General features: G+C 45.7%; 1 protein-coding gene and 1 long non-coding RNA gene across 3 annotated transcripts in view; both read left to right on the forward strand.

Annotated features, from left to right (window-relative positions):
* The window catches only part of LOC139111230 (uncharacterized), a 74861-nt gene that overhangs the window by 18015 nt on the left and 38723 nt on the right, over positions 1–18123 (forward strand). The gene's annotated exons all lie outside the window — the stretch shown is intronic.
* Fd102c (forkhead domain 102C) lies at positions 8217–12317 on the forward strand. Its single transcript, XM_070671408.1, has one exon. It carries the CDS (start codon positions 8568–8570, stop codon positions 9795–9797), a length of 1230 nt encoding a protein of 409 aa, XP_070527509.1. The 5' UTR covers positions 8217–8567; the 3' UTR covers positions 9798–12317.

Below are 18123 nucleotides of genomic sequence, written 5' to 3' on the forward strand. Positions count from 1 at the left end.
TTTTACAATTAACATCTTTCTTTTAATTTTTTATTCTCGGCTTTTCGGTACATGTTATTTAATTCTAAATATATTTTAAGTTTTTTTTTTCTTTTATTCGCGTTATGATTAATGCGGAGAACCCCTTTTCATGGCGATCAAGAAAATAGGGAACCCTTTTGTCGTTGACTTCGACAAGTATTGTTGCGGATACCCGCGCCACGCGACAGCTGCCCGATGATGGTATTGATGTCGCCGGCGAGGCCTATCTACTATCAAGATGTTCGCGATATAGATACAGATAGTCGGTTATATCGTTAATAAATTCCAATTTTTATTTCGTCTCTCTCTCTTTCTATTTTAAATTATTTTATGCAAACAAAATTACCAAACTATTTCAATAATATATACAAAATTACTTATATTATATTAATTTTATATATTAGATTAATTATGTTAATAATTTGATCCAACATTCATAAATGAGTATTTTGCTTGCAAATTAACAGATCGTCATATTATCGAATTTCTATTCGCTTTTAGAGATTATGTCCGGAATTCAATGTTCACGACTGAATTTCGCAAAGTTATTGTAACACATATTTTCATGGTTATTAAAATCTCGACGCGAGAGGCATCATGGCGTTCTCAAAGCGAACGTGTGTTATTATTAGGAACTGTCTCGGGCGGACAATGGTTTTCGAGCAATCTGAAACAGAGATACGGTTATGGGCGGCTGTCGCAATAAGTGCTCAAGTGTTTTGGTAGGTCCGCCGAATGCCGGGTATAATGGAACCTCGAACGCGGTGCGGAGCGGTCTCGCTGTTAAGCGTTCACGTGTATCTCTCGTTGGGAAATAACAATTTCCTGCCGCAGCCGAGCTTTGCAGTTGCCCTCCTTGCCCGAATCTCTCGCTGCGCTACTAAACGATTACGATAATTACGATTCGTCGCGTATACCATAAACACGCGATCGACTCCGCAAACGCGCGCGTGTTAACGAAAGTCAATTTAATATTTTATATCAGATTTTACACTCGATGACTCGAGATACGGCCCAATGCAAAATCTAAATACTTAACAAGCCCGTCGAGTATCTCTCTTGCTTAAAAAGAACGACAAACAATTTAGAACAAACGTTTATAAAAAATGTCAAATTAGAATAAGAGAGGAAGTTACATCTTGATAACCATTTAAGAAGCTAGAAAGAGATAACACTTCGGACGTGATAATTTCGTACGGCGTGCATTTTTATTCGTACTTTTCGGTTCGAGTAAGGAAAGGGGTCTCGAAAAATACGCCGGATTATAATTCGATCTACGGGGCTTTTTAAAGGGTCAAATTCTATCGACCGTCGTCGATGCCGATCAATCGCCGATGCGACAAGGCGTACGTTACGCGTGCACGCGTGTGTTTGAGCGCGGGCCCCGCGCCGCACCCCGTGATCGGGCTTAACCAACCGCTTAAGCACTTCGCGCGAGCGACAAAAGGGTTTCATCCCCGAGAGTCTCGAGCGCGCTAATAGATTGCGCAAATGCTCTTTGCGGAACGACATCCCGAGCGGTGGCCGGTGGGCGGCAATGGCGGTCGGAGGGGTCTGAAATATTCATCTGGAGCCACCGCGACATTTGGACGGTATAACCTTGGCGATGCCGTCGGCTTTGATCTCGTATTCTCGATCGCCGATTGCCGCGCGTATCAAAGAGCTCGATAAGCCTTTCCGCGCCGCTCCACGTTAATCTACCCACGAGAGGCGGGCACGGATTTATCTCGGGAATAGAAAACAAATCATTCCTCTCGCAAAGCGTAGTCAAACGAGTTGTCTGTTATGGAATAGAGATATTAATGCTCGATCAGTTATCCGTACGCGATTTACATACAAAAGATATAATTATACGCGCGTTACTTTAGAAGGGTCTACGAAATGTGATCGTAGTTATAATTTAGTTGCGCGAGATAAATAAATTTAGTGGTTACCATGACGATGTTTAAAAAAAGAAAAATAAAAAAAAGATATTGACGAGTAACGGAAGGATTCTACGCGAAAGTTAATCCCGCTAATTCGTTAGTAAATCGTACGGGCACTAAACGCCGCGACAAAGACTTTAGTGGTCCCCGTGGAAAGAGCCAACTGTTCATTATCTCGAGAGTGCCGGTCAATCGACGAAAGGGAACCCTTTATGCGAGATCGAAATAGCGATGGGCCGACACGAGCCCGAGGTAGGGCCGAGAGGAAAGTGACCGGTACCTTTCTCTCCTTCGACCGGCGGAGGAGGCCCTCTTTTTTTCCCCCCTTCGTCCACGCCTACTTCGGGGCCCTCACAACAATGGCCATCACGCCGCGACAAAAGCTAAACACCCAAAATATTGGCGAAAATCCCGGCATTCTGTCGCGGTCGATAAGTGGAACGAGATGCCGGGGTTCGCTGGTCCGGGGCCCTACTTAAATATCTCTCTCGGATCTAATCTGGTATCCCGCCCTGCTCCGTATAATCTTGTTACTCGGCCAAACGGTCACATTTCTCGCTCCGAGTCCCTCGATCGCAGAATCGTTTCATTGAAATATCGGGAGAAAAGAAACGCGGCTCTCTCCGTCTCTTCCACGAGCTCTCAAGAGCTTCCGCTCCAATTGCCCTTTTATTCCGCTCTCTTGAAATTACGCGGCTCTCTCCTCGCGCCGTGGAGGGACCAACGAATGCGCCCAACGCCTCTCGACGGCGACGGCTCGTGCGGCTCACCCCGAAGAGGCCGAAGAGAGCGCGGCCGTGTCCGGTACGCCTCGTTAGGTGTAAAGGGCCGCGCGGCTGTAAACACAAATGGCACCCCGCGTTGTTGTCGCCACTTCCGCTACCCTCTCGAGTGGCGGTTCATCGTTCAGCGCGCTATCGAGTGCACTTTGTAAAGGCATCATTCATCAATCCGCGTCTTCGCACAATCATTATTAGATAATTTATTAATTGCCGCATTAAAGTTCTCATATTTACAATTATTCGAAACGAAGTAAAAAGATATCGTTTAAATAGGCATTTAATTAGAAAAAAAAGAAAAAAGTTTTTATTAATTTTTTTTTTACAGAAATTATATTAATGATTACGATAATTTAAACAATATAAAAATGTGTAAATCAAATTACATTCTAAAGCCGCAAATTTATTTTCGACGTCGGCCGTCGACGGCGTGTTGGTGGGAAAACAGCGGGCGCGTAACTTATCACAGCTCAGTTGCGCTCGTAAAAAAAAAGAACGCCAGAGAGAGCCCCGGAAATCTTGCTGTGAGAAACAGGCCGGCGCCCAATGGGAGCCGCGCACTCTCTTAGAGAGTTTATAAATTATGAATATTTAAGAGCGCGTACGGGCGTACCGGGCGCGGCGCATTCTCGAGCCGGTCCATTGTAACAGTTGCCGTTGTTGTCGTCGTCAGGGCATCAGGTTATTTTCCCGGTCTCCGGTGCAATAACGTCGCGCAACGTGAAAGGGGTGCTTAGGAAACAGGTCGGTACACGACGTTAAAACGGTAGCATCCCTTTGAGACGAGCGTCAAAGCTAATGGACCCCACTCTCTTTGCCGCGGCACGCTCTTCTCCCTGCAGCTCGCTATCTACCGGTTACTCCACCGACACAATCACGTTGTCAGCACACCAACGTCGACGGGGCATTTCCCGCACCTTCGACCATCCACCCCCCCGCTCCCCCACCCCCGTGCTTCTCCCTCGCGTTCATCCCCCGCGCCTTCGCCCATCTTCTACTCTTTCCTTCGCCTTGCGTTACAAAAGCGGGTCGCGAGGAAGGAGGGCGGGGGGAGGGTAGAAGCCCTGGCGATGTTTAGTACCAGTTGATTGCAAGCTCGTTAGAATATGCATAAAGCATCGTTGTTAAATGCCCTTTCTCTTGCGCCGCGGAGGAGAATTTAATGGATATACGCGCGACTCCCGTAATGGCTGGCAGCCCCGGAAGTGTTTGCCAAGTTTGCGCTATTTGCTAAACGGCTCGCTCCTAGGAATAGTTAACGATCGTACGAATCGTACATATCCAATGAGCGGTGTGTATTCCCACCGTCGCATTTCAATATTTCTGTACGGTTTATTGAAGCGAGAGAACTTTGCTTGCCGCCCGGTGCATCTACGGGATCTATATTTATACGTGTGTAAAGTTTCAAAATATATCGCGGTACATTTTTGCTGCTCGCAGCTGGGGAAAATCTTTAAATCATTAAATCGCGATACAACGTCGGAATAATAGAAATTTGATGCAATATTTTTTTTGCAATTATCTTCAACTTTTAGAAATTTGTGAAGCTTTATTTTTCACGTTTTAAGCAGAGATAATTTAATGCGAGTGCAATTTAGACCGTCTAAAATTAAGCTGTACGTAAAATTTCGGCGAGATATCGGGATCTGATTTGTTCGATCAGCCGTCGCGAGTATAAATATATATACACCGGGAGAAGTTTGGAAACCGATTAGCAGTGTATTCCGAAGCATCAAAACCGTTGGATACCTCGTGCCGTGTTCCGACACGAAACTCCGAACGGGCTTCGAACTTGCCGGTCGCTTTGCCGCGACATTTATTAACTTTACCAACGGAGAAACTGCCGTGAGTTTCCGCCGGATTACACGGCGAATTAAGCAAGCTGGGATTAGCGTTACCCAATTTTCGCGCAGTTTCCATTCCTCTGATAGCGCATCGGCTGGCTCCGCGGGGATTCTCATCTCCTTTAAACAGAATAAAATACAAAGCTAGATCAGGCGAATTGTATAAGGGTCAAAATTAAAATTTAAAACGTGTTTAATTATTCTTTTACTCGGTATTCGATTATTATTATTTTTTTTTTTTTTGGTTGAATTATTATTTATCGCGTAATCTGCGCCGCAAAAACTAGTGATATTTCGAAAGTAGAAACGTTTACGCGACAGAGACTTACCGTGGCGCAAAGAGAGCTCGAGAAGATATGCTTTCGGATGAGAGGATGCGGAGGGAAATCGGAGAAGCTGTCAACGGAGCGCCATGCATCTGCCACTTACTCGCGCCACCGCCCTCGATCGCGGGTCTCTGGGGTGTTACCTTTTTTCCCACAATGACCCACCACTTCGTCACAATTATCGCCATTATAGAGAACGGAGAGAAAAAGAGAGAAAGAGAGAGAGACGAACTACGTGTGCGTTTTAACGCGCAAGCAGCGGTACAATGGACCAATATGTATCCGTATCGGCCGCATCTTCACACAGACGGCGTCGTGGACACGACCTGGGGGTCGCTCGTCGCGACCACTGCTCGGAATCGACCAATTCTTCTCTCGATCGCTCGTTTTATTGTGTTTTGACAGCATCGGCAGGCTCCGGTTTCGCGCAACCATCCTCGATTCAACGTCTCTCTCTCTCTCTTTCTCTTTCGTGTAGTCGGCGGCTAAGAGATCGATCTTATCTCACGGCGTTTCGAGTTTGTGCGCGAATTCGAAAGCGTCTTGCTCGCACCACCTACCCTTCGACGTCACAACTTATTGCTCCCCTTTCTTGGCTTCTTCGGTTTCCTTTTGCTCCGCTTGCGGCGACGATCTCTATATCTGATCGAACCCGGAATCTAGAATTACGCGTCCGTCGCTCGCTCGGGTCCTGTTTCGCGCAAGCACAAATACAGCCCGACCCTCGGTTATTTCGAGGAGCAGCTTTCCTTTGAAAGGCGCGTTTTATCGCGCCTATCTACGCGCGATTTTCGCTTGTTGCCGATAATGCAATGTCCCGGCTACGTAGGCCCGGGTGGTCCATCGCGGCGCGAAAAAGCGCGCAAAGTGGATTATACCGGGAAATTGCATCTTTTTCACGACGCGATATTCGCGCAAATTTTACCGTTAAATGTGGCTCTAAGAGCCGTACTTACGTTCAAAATGCTCGCCATCGGATTTATTTACTTACGCGTACACGATCGTCTGGAAACAAATAAATATAATTACCGTGATTTTGACTAACAACGTTATATGCGCACGCGATACGTGCAAGATACTTCGTTCTTGGTTAAAACTTTAAATTATTAATTAAATCTTAAATTAAATTTTGCGCTGCTCTAATAAAATTTGCTGCGTCACATTTTTAATACGAGCTTGAACTAAGCTACTAATTAAGCATTAATAATAATAATAAATCTCAGTAAAAGAAAAAAAAAATATATATATATACAATTGCCATAATTAAAACCACATTTTTAAATTTTCAATGCTATACGGCTGCCAAATAGAAATGTCAGGTTTTTCGATGATAAAATCGTACAACAATGTGCTTTATTTTCCAACGCGAGAGTCGTACTATGTATCCACGCTGATAGCGCGGCATACTCACCGACAGGCAACGCGATATCGTTATCAGCAGCCGTTGCACGTACGGGATCTACCGGGTGGCGTGTAACTCGGCCGATGGAACGTTTATATGCCGCGTCGATACGCAACATTGTATTTCCGTTGCTAACAGGCGAGGCTCGGACACGCAGGGAGTTCGCGAATAGCCGCGACGGGGAACGGGCGTAGAGGAGGGAAGATGCGGGCCCGCGTACCTGAGGGGGGAAACGATGGAGAGGAGAGAACAGTGGACTGTTATTTGCAACGAGTCGCAACAATTGCAATCCGAGCTGATCACGCGTTCCCCCCGCGCCACCCTTTCGGTTAGGGTAAACGCCATATTGTTGCGCCGGTCGGACCTCCCCGCCTCCCCTCCCCGCTTCCTGTGCGATTGAAAATAATGTTTTTGTGCAAGCCGAAACGGCAGATATGAAACCAGCATGGCGGATGCTTACAAATAGTTGCGGGGCGGTGACTACGAGTAACGGGGCTACCCGGACGACTTTATCGCGCCTTTGTCCACGAATCGCGCCACACGGACGGAAAGGATTCTCCGACGGGCAAGAATGAGTGAGGGTCGCGAGTCTGAGCGCGGAGGGGTGCCGACGGAAATCTCCGATCCGCTCGCTTTTTTTTTTTTAATTCTCTTTTTTATCCCATCCCTTCGAGCCCTTCGCGTCGCCGTCTTTCACGCGAGACCGCGGAGATTTTTGCGGCGGTCCCGATATGGAATCGATCACGAAAACGTTCAAAACGATGGAATCTAATGGAGATTTAACGGGTGCATTAGATGAGCTGATTTATGAAAGTATTCATCAGTTTAACGTTTATTCGAGTATCTGAATCCGAGAAAAACTGAAGTAACTGAGATAACTGAGATGGGCGCGGCGAATTATGTAGATGGTACGAATTCGTTTAAATAATGTAATTTTTATTTATAATTAGCTCGCGATAAATATTAAAAATAATTAAAATAAAAATAAATTAACTATTTTACAGTGAAAGTAACTTTTTCTTTAAATATATATTTTAATTTTTAATGGACGATTTAATTAAAATATTTTTATTCGATATAAACCGCAGACAATAAAATAACTAAAAGGAAAAATTAATAAATAGTACAATTATTAAATACAAAGCAAGTCAAACTTGTCGAAGATGCGCGACATGTCGCACTCAAGTCAAATCTCTAAATATCTGAGTACCCATTTTTCGCACACGTTTCGAAATACGTTACTTGAAATGTTTACCTTAAATAACAAATCACAATCCGCGCGAGCTTCGGAATCGTAAGTAAAGGCCACTCGATCTCGATCTCCTCTCGCCGAGGACGCCGTGCTCCATGACGACGGGGGCAGCGCGCACAAAGTAGAAGGAGAAGAGCGGCAGGTAGACGAAGAGGAGCGGATGCCATTTCCGAAACTCACGGTGCAGCACACGCTCTGAAAACGGGAAACACGCATCGATCGTCTCTCAACTCCCCGGTCCAGGATCGGCTATGATATCGAGCTATGTCAGGCCACGTAGAGATAAGAGAGCGGCGACGTGGTGCGGCGACGACGGCCGCACCATCATCAAGGCCGTCACCATCTCCACTACCACCACCGGTGGCCAGATTACACCGGCCAGGATCAATATCGGCGACGTCGTAGGCGTGACGACCGGTGGTGGGTTCCATTTTCGTCCGACCCTCCGCTCTTCCATTGGACGACGTGCCGACATTCAGATTCCCTCTGCAGCACGGGGTCTCTTGCAGGAACTCGTCGAACAGATACACTCGCTGGTCCCCTCTTCGCGTCGAATGCCGAGTGTTCCCCTTGCACGAATGGGCGGTTCTCCGTTCGCGCGGCCGCGCATTGAGCGGAACGAGAAACTCGTCGGCGAGGCAGTCGCACACGGCCAAGGATCGTAAATCATGAACAGTCCGCTGTTCGATGCGCATCGCGACAAACAGGGTGAAAACTGTTGGAAAACAGGGACCGTCGGCGGCGCGACGTCGCCACCCCCGGAGCGGTAATTTTCGACGCTAACGTTGAGAAGCCCCGGCGCGTATCGCGGCAGCGGGCCGGCGAGTTCAGTGCGCGGAAAAAGTGCCCAGCTCTTCATTTTCTTTTCGGTTCAATGTTCTCCAATCTGACGATCTCATGACCACGTAGTTCGACGTGGAAAACCGTCGCTGATAGCGACGAGCGTTCCTCCCTCGCGGAGAGAACGATCAGGAGTGTCGATCGGGATCGAAGATCGGTATTGAGTCGGCTGATAACAATGTGCAGCAACGAGAGCCCACCACCGGCGAAGGAGCCGCTGGCCGTTGGCCTGGGCAATCCGATGGCCGGCTTTCTGCCGGGCCTCGAGCACTATCGACTACATTTGTACCATTACGCGATGGCGGAACGATTGCGGCTGGCGCAGCAGATACAACATCCTGGCGTGGCGCATCCTCCTTCGGGGGCGCCGACGGCTCATCTGAGCATGGGCCCGGGATTTCCGGCGCCGCTCCCGCTGTACCCGGCGGCCGCCGCAGCGGCCGGTTACCCTGGGCGATTAGCGCTATCCATGGCGCTGCTACACCCCCATCATCAACGGATACCCGAGGAACCTAAACCGCAGCACAGCTACATCGGCCTGATCGCCATGGCGATACTGTCGTCGCCGGAGAAGAAGCTCGTGCTCTCCGATATATATCAGCACATCCTCGAGCATTATCCGTATTTTCGCACTCGCGGTCCCGGCTGGCGCAATTCTATCCGGCACAATCTCTCGCTGAACGACTGCTTCGTCAAGTCCGGCAGAAGCGCTAACGGCAAGGGCCACTACTGGGCGATCCATCCCGCGAACTTGGAAGATTTCCGCCGCGGTGATTTTCGTCGGCGTAAGGCTCAGCGCAAGGTGCGTCGGCACATGGGCCTGGCGGTCGACGAAGAACCGGATAGTCCCAGTCCTCCACCTTTACCCGCGACACCGCCGCCTCCGACGGCGCTCGGACCTACGGTGACCTCGCAGCCGATATCCGCGATCTGGCCGCCGCATCACCACCATCACCATCAGCAGCAGCAGCAGCAGCAGAGTCCTTTCCCGAGTCAGTCTCTTCGGCAGTCGTCTTTTCAGCCGAGAAAGCGACAGTTCGACGTGGCGTCGCTCTTGGCGCCGGACGACCAGCAGCATCAGATCGAAGCGGACGTTCTAGGACCAACTAAATCGCGCAGGTTCAGCTGCAGCGAGGACGAGCTGCACGATCTGCCGGAAGCCGATCAGGACGACGAGGACGTCGACGTCGACGTAGTCGCCGACGCGAACGCGTTACCATCGCCGGGCACGCCGCCGTCGGCCAGTCCGGATATGCCGAAGGTCGTGTCCCCGGCCGCTCACTGGAACCACCAGAGTGTACAAAGCGGCGGTCAGCAGCAGCAGCTATCGACCGTACACATAAACAATCATCTGCACGTCAGGAATTACTACATTCCGACTAATCCCGCCGGCGGGTCCAGCGTCTAATGAAAGGCTCGGAAGAAGTCGGTCGGTTTACGCGGCAGGTACCTTCAGCGTGTTTCTCGAGTGTCTACGCTTTTCTTAATTTTTTTAAATATTTTTTTTCTTCCATTCTATTCGCGATACGAGCTGTTTTCGAACTACAGAATTTTACGACAACTTTCTTTTAATCGACGTCTTATCGAATTCACGATCGCGCGAAATGTTATCGAATGAACGAACAGAATTTAATAGAATACTTCGGGTTTAAATCCAAGACAAGTTTGACTTTGCAAAAAAGAATTTTTAAAAAGTGAGACGTTCTACGTGAAAATCTGAGAGTGATAAAGACTTAAATAATAATGATTGAATTATTGAAGAAAAAGAAAAATTATTGGAGAGATGATTATTGCGGAGGATCAAATGTTACACTTTATTCTTTTTACATTATATATTTTGTTACATTTATTTACGTGATTGTATTTGCATATCACACATACGTACATTAATTGCCGGAGTGTCATTAACGTGCGTTTAGGCCTATACTATTTTTACCTTCACGATTCTAGACACACCGAGGGAAGAAAAAAATCTCGGAAAATGATTGGTTTCAATTATTTCTCGATCTATTTTATATCACTTATTAAATAGCACGCGTGAAAAGTGCTCGTAAGCTAAACTCCGAAACGAAACAAAGCGGAAAATTACAAGGTATTGTGTGTTAGCGTATCCACGCAAGAAACAGATCAATCTATCGCTGATTATATTTCTATTAGAGTCATATCGGGATCACATTCTCGCGTGTTACTCGTGCTGTGCGTCTTTACGTTTAATTGTTTCACACCAATGGTAAAAACTCTGCACGATAATACGAAGCTCTGATTTATTTGTCAAAGCTTTAACAAAAAAAAAGGGAGTAATAAATGAGGAAGAATAATTTATTTAATATATCTCTAAAAAACAGCGATAAAAATAGCAAATAATAATCAAAGAACTCACGTCAAATTTTTAACTCGACGCTCGAGCGAGAAAAAAAAAGAAAGCCAAACTTAAATGCCGTAAACATCTCACGAATCTCAGGAAGGTTTTAATTTTCCAGACGCGTTTTAAATTGCGGATCTTTATTAATTAAATATAAAGCTCAAGTATTTCACTTTGCTTCTGCTTAATAAACGAAACGATGCGTGTGTAGTAGAGTCTCAGAGACTGTCGATGGATAACCGACCTTTTTCAACGAGCGCGGAAAGATAATTCGAGTTAAGCAATTCGGACGAAGCAAGCTTCGGCTATGCCTCGATGAACTTATATGTGTAATATATAGATAGATGTCTAAGAAACAAATTACGTAATAAACTGCAATTCGACGGTGGAACAAAAAGCCTATAACGATCATCGTGCGATCTCGAAATCGTCGTACGGTGGCCGAAAGTCCCAACGCGATCCGTTTATCCAAAAATCCGGCACGTAAAACCGTTATCGTAAAAAGTAATATTTAATACGCTTATCCCATGTAAAGTATCTATTTATAAATATCTATTGCAGCATCTTTATATACCGCAGTAGAAAATGATGAGTTCGTAAGAGGGAAAAATGTGTATGAAACGGATCTCTGTTCGACGGCGACGTCTCCCCCGAACTGTAATTCGCTCCACTTTTGTGATGAGCGGCTCGCGTTGACGCTGATTGATTCTACCGGCGAATTTAGGAACCCTTTTTGTAAATACGAGAACGCCGGCCCGGCTGTCGAATTGATAAGGGCAGCGCGAGGAACTGATGTACGCGGGGCATTACGTCAGACTGATTGCGATCTCCGCTTGTTCATAGTGTAATATAAAGTCGTTTAAGGTTTAATCTAGCGTATCCCCATTGTATAATCCACGTTGGTAGAGACGGTAAAAAAGAAAAAAAACGAAGATTGCATATATATGCGTATATATATGTATTCTGTACAAACCCGAGTACTTTACCTTCTACGGTTCACCCCGCCCCCTCCCTCCCTCCCACCCCTGTATATGTATATGTATCGATGTATACGTACCTGTGCGTATAGGATTGAAATACGCGGATCTGGATGTGTACGGTCGTCGATTAAAGACCGCATTTTAACCGATGTCGCACCCGATGAGAAGCGCAAGACCAGTTTTTCACAGTTACCTCGTAAGCATACGCCGACGGCCTCTCTCTCTGTTACTGTCTCGATGCAACTAAACTTTAATAAAGTTTCTGTTCCCACGAATCCGTCCGGTCACTCTCTCTCTTTGTCTTAGTTAGCTCTTAATTAGTTAGTTAATTGACTCGACTCCCTTCGAACCAGAAAATAATAATCGCACGACGTACGTTCTTATGGAGATTAAAAAAAAACGCCGGGTATTGTTGACGGTGCAAATAGTCGAACTGCCTTCGTTCGCCTCGTTACCTTAATTAATTACCTTTCGCAATTAATGCCGTATAAACATATACTTTTGCAATTGTTGTTCTTACTTGGCAGTTTTAGCCTTCGAGCTAATTACTTTTTTTGAATCCTGCAGCTCTTGATTTGCAGAGATTCTTTTTCTGACTCGTGAATTTTTTTATCGATACAATTTTGCATTTATTATTATTATTTTGTTTTTTGAATGCACTCTTGTATTTTAATTTCTGTATATTTTTAACCTCGGAAGGGCTTTTCGGTGGCCTTCTCTCGAGGTTAGTTATCATTTATCACCGCGATACGATCGTTTTTTTTACGCGATCTGCTGCGGTATTTGTGCAGCCGCTTAAAAAAAAAAAATGATATCCAAGTTGACGGAAACATTCCGCGCGCATTTGCGCGCCGTTAGGCGACACGCCAAGAGCACCTGAGAAATCTATTTGTCGTGGTGACAAACAGTCGGACTTGGCCATTAGTTAATGTACACAAGCTACAAGATGAACGTTTGTTGCACGCTCGGGCTGGCCGCTCGCGAAAAAGAAGCCACGCTCATTCCTCGGCGCAAAGGCGAATGCATTCCTCGCATCGATTACCGGCGCGTGATTGCGTCGCGTTATTAACGAGTCGTAAGAGACACGGGTAATCGGGACAGAAACTAATTTACCAGAATGACGATAATTAAGTGGCTCGGGAGGGGACGGGGGGGGAAGTAAAAAAATGTAGTAAAACGCGTGTATTATCACCAGCCGACAAGAGTTTTCCCGATATTGACATTAATGCGCAACTCCGCGCACCAATGTGTTTTGTTATATAAGATTTTCTTCAAATAATTGCACACGTTTTAGTTAGATACCCGCTTGCTTGATATCGCCGCAAACTTTCCATTTAGAAACATACGCTCGAGAGGAAGGTACACAGGACGTTCCTCGAATAATTGCGCTTTTATCGAGTGACTTTTGTGTTTGTCTGCAAAAATATCGCTGTCGGCGGCGCGCGAGGGACCGAAACAAACGTGGGGAGGGATAGTATTGCGTGTCGAGAACTCGAGCCGATTGACAAACCGTAATATAAAGCTCGCGATGGCCTTTCGGTGTTTCCCTGCAAAAATTCATTTTTATTTGCGATTGCGTCGGACGATTAGGCCAGCAGGATGCGTTGCACGTTGTCAGCCGCTTGAATAGCGCCGGTATGAGGACTGGTACGCAAAATATTAGCATACAAAAATGACACGCGAACACCGATGTGTCAAATATGGCTTCTCTTGACAACAGGCACGTTTAACTAATACCGAAGCTAACAATCTCGGCGACGCGCAAACCTACGGGGCCGCGATAACGCAACGCGATATCAAATGACATACTAGCAACGACATGAAGTAACCTCGATCTAAAAAAAATATATGAAATTTAGAACGCATTTGAAGCGATACATTTTAAAGCCACTCGCGATAATGTAATATTCGGTACGACAGCGCGGTGTTCGGCGCATTGGAAAATATTGTCCCGACAGCGAAATTCTCCCGCAGCAAGAAAACTTTCATTTAATTAAATGTTCCTTGGGAATTAACTTAATATTTATTTCGAAAGCACTTGTTACGAAGATATTAAGCACGATTGTTACAGCTTTTAAGAATTTCAAATAGCACATGTTTCATTAATGGAACAAAATAAACAATACGCGGCTCGTATATAATTTAACTGTTACGTCCGAATTATGCGGAATTAAATAAAAATTCTGATATAGAATGATAATCACGTTTGTAAAAATTAACAATTATATAGGCACGTAAATATTGTTTTGTTAATAGTACATTTTTTATATATTATAAAATCACCGACGCTCAAAAATTAAAATGTTGTCGCGTACATAAATAATACGTTCATTTACTTTTAATTTCGCGCGGCTTTCATTTGCAATGACGCTGAAATTTTTCATTAATGAGTGCATCGAAATTGGTATTGTATTATATCCGATATTGTGAATTGACGGTGAAATGTTGGGGACAGGATTTAACTGCGCAATCCTGTCGGCGTGTATTTATCGACGAGCATTTCGCAGTGTTCCATTGTCTCTCGATTCATCAAATGAAGCCTCGCAGGCGATCGTTAAGCGAGTAACTATAAATCCTCGGCGGAGAACGCGCCCAATGACGACGACGACGACGAGAGAAGCCCGACAAAGGGGAACGAAAGCAATTTGTTAAATATTGCTTGTAGCAAAGTAAACGACACAAACACCGGAACCATAGCAATGCCCGATTTAAGATAGCTACTTGTCGACAATTCGCATACAGACTTAAATTCAGAAAAAAAGAAAAATAACCATTAAAAATAATTTTTTAATTAAAATTAAATACAATAATTAATTAATTGAGTACAACAGCGCAATACAAAAAAAACAAATTTCTTTTACATTATTCATTGCTGTATTTTTCATTAAAAAAAAAAAAAAGAAAAGTTTCTTCATTATGTTTACATGTGTAATAAAGTAAGTCTGGGCGCTGTTTTATTAACGTGAGACCGTTCCATTAAATCAAGCAAGATTAGAAGACCGGTGTTTGTGTTTGCCGGTAGGTCCGGCAAGTATTTCGCGTTCAAATCCTTACGTTTCACGGATACGTGTTTGGACGCGCGTCCGAAGCCGCGCCGCGATCAGCTTTCCCGCGGCGAGGGTGTTAGAAAAACAGACGAAAACGTTTGCCCGCTTGTGCAGTCCCTATGTGCAGTCTATGCAAACTCTATTCAGGTTTGTTATTTCAAACTCGGCAACCGAGCTCCGGAGTTTTATTTAACAAATGATGACGAGGCATCCCGATGAAAACGCTGGTGGAACGAGATCGAGACTACGAGGGGATAACATCGCCCCGAAGTAAAATATCTTCTCGTTAGGGCGACCGGCCGGGCCGAGATATTTTTGGGCCTCGGAAACGTATTCCGTCGGGCACAAAAGATCAATACTGCCTTTGTATTTCAGACACGCGCTTATAATCTTGAATAATACGATATTACCTCAACATTTGATTATTAATATTTAATTCGACGAATGCAAAATCCGGTATCGATCGGTGTTGAATAATTGAAATGTGATAGGGGACTATTATTTGCAATAATAAATTATAATGCATGCGTTACCTGTGATTAGCTAGAATTATGGGAGGAGGGAAGGCGTATACTAAACTTCACCGTTAACATACATTAAATTATCGAATCCTCATACACGAGACAGTGACGCTCGAAAAATCGCGGACGCTGAGAACTCCCGTTGCGCGGCGACGCCGTGGAAATCACCGGCTTTTCCGAAATATTCCAAACAGGAAGTGATCTGCCAGCCTCGTGGCATTTTCACGTCGCTCACAGGTCGCTCTCCCGGCCGCGAGATTTCGATCGCGATACGATGCGATTCCGGGGCCTTTACGACATTACGGCGATCCCACATCACGATGGCCATTGTGCCGGACGTATTTAGAGCAGATTGCCGGATCGGACACAGCGGGACTAGTGTGTTTGCGACTGCGTTGCAACACGCCGTGCATACATAATCGGGTTGTGGACTCGTGCAACGCGAGCCTGCGTGTGTGTGCGTGCGTGCGTCGGGTATATATGCGCGTGTACATGCATTACGCATAAGTCATAGCTAGGCGAAGCGACACGTACACCGGATGCATGCTACCTCCATGGTGGCGAGACTCACGGTAGCTAGGTAATGCCTGGTACGAGGGGATAGAATGGCGGAGGAGAATCGAACGGTGGTGATCTCGTTAACCCTCATGGTTGTTGCACGTCAAATGGATTTGCGGCTGCGCGTGTATTCGGATCTGCTTCTCGTAGAACATGAGAAACGTCTCAATTCTTGACGATTGGCGGAAGTCGGATCTGTCGGCTCCTTAAAGCTCGGCGCTTACTTCGTAGCGTAACATCGGGGCGCAACCGGCGCAAGAAGTGCCGCGATTAGAGATGTAAATTTAATTTATAAAATTTAACTCGCTTGTAGTGTAGCTTTTATTTTGCGAGACTTGAACTTCTTCTTCTTTCTTTTTTTTTTTTTTTTTTTCTTAATAATTATATGTGGTTGATATACCAAGAAATATGTCGCGAACTTTTTATTTGAAGTTGGGACGAATTATAACTTGACGGAAAAGACACAAGAGAATAATAGAAACATGAGAGATATTCCGACGCAATATTACGTGATGGTATTTGAATGCTTGACAACATTGCTTACTGACTGAATGCAAGCCCGGTCTTCCGCAACTTTCCTCTGATATGTTAATAATAGAAAATGTGGTCAATGGAAGGCCGATGTATGCGCGCAGTTGACTGGAATGGAAGAGAAATTATTCGACAAAGAAACGAACGTGTTGTAACTATTTGACGAATATCATAAACGCGCGAACGTATAACATTAGAAATAAAGACAGCGAAGCGAAAGACTTCGAGCTAATTACAAACGTGATTTGCATAAAAATAATCGCGATAATAATATATATTACAGCAATTAATATTTCCCTTATTATTGACTTAATACTTTTACATTTCCACGATATATCTTTCCAGTATTTCAACAATATCTAATAATAGCGTTTATTAAGACGGTCCCGCGTCAACGCGATAATAGTAGCAAGAGAGGTTTATTTAGCCAGGTTTATTTAGAACCACGAGTATCGAAGGAGGGTTCTGAATGGCGGAGGAGAACTCTACGGGGAATCTATGTACCGTGCGGGGATTACCTCTCGAAGAAGAATACTCGGCCGTGCCACATTTTCGTAACTTTCCCGAAGGCCGACGGTGGCACTCGAGAAGGCGGCTAGGTGCGATCATTGCGCAAATATCTCATGTATACGGGACTTCCGACGTCGGGATTCCGCGACGACGGGAGCCTCAGTCAACACTTTTGTGTGCGGCTGCTGCAGGTAAAATATTAGCCGGACGGTCTTTCTCTCGAGTGCCGTTCCCGGGGCGACGGGAACGCGTCAAATGGGAATCGCTCTCAGCCGTCCGCGTCGGTGACGAAGGTCCCGCAGGATCACGACTCCGCAAGGCTCTCCTCCGCTCTTCGCGCGCCGTCCGATGCATTTCAGGTGTGATTCTAATGCCTAATAATCCATTTACGACGCCCATTGTCGCGACGCGCGGCGCGACGCCCGACCCCGCCGATGTATTTTTATAGGATTGCACCCTCGACGGTCCCGGGACCGGCGAATAGATTCCGCGCCCGTTATTTTATCGGCCCGATTCCCGTTCGGGGATCGCGATCGTATCGGTCTTGAGAAGCACCCCGTGAGCCTCCACTTCACCTACATGAGAACTTCCGGTTTTCTAATGTGTACTCGCACGCAAGAGTGAGATTTCTGGAAATCCACTGCAGGTTTCTTCAGTTCGACGTGCATCTGTCGAAGTAAAATAAAAAAAATGTTTTACCTTATTACGAAAATTTTTACAAGCAAGATAGTTAAAATCCACGTTACTGACGAATAAATATAATTAATAATTTCGAAAGCTCCGCACTGCTTTAAAAAAGACAGATGAACAGAATTAGCCTTAAATACTCATGTTTTGCATTTCCATTATTATAGTTGTTATTGCGTAATTTCCGTGAGACTTTTATCGTTATTTCGATCCTCCTTGATCCCCGACAAGTACAACTGCAGGCTCCTTCGGGAAAGAAAAGAAAAACTCTCGTACCATTCTTGTCGCGCAGCGACGCGTTCGCTCAAGCGCAGCGGCCAAATATTAAGTCACAATATTGTTAATTGAATGCACTCGCTTGCGCAGCACACACGCGCTCGCTCGCAACACTCGCAGCGCGCAATTATTTTTCCTCGAGAGTGAGCTTCGCTGATGCTCGAGCACCTCCGGACAATCGAGATTCTCGGGAAACGCAACGGCGGAGTCGAACCCCGCGGCGCGTGCAGCTGCCGGCTGTGCCCTTCTTAAATTTCTATTC

This window comes from Cardiocondyla obscurior, linkage group LG23 (assembly GCF_019399895.1).
Source record: "Cardiocondyla obscurior isolate alpha-2009 linkage group LG23, Cobs3.1, whole genome shotgun sequence".
Taxonomy (NCBI): Eukaryota; Metazoa; Arthropoda; class Insecta; order Hymenoptera; family Formicidae; genus Cardiocondyla; species Cardiocondyla obscurior.

What these genes read in the sequence shown, in the direction of transcription:
- Fd102c (XM_070671408.1), top strand. Translation starts at nt 8,568, where the DNA reads ATGTGCAGCAACGAGAGCCCACCACCGGCGAAGGAGCCGCTGGCCGTT.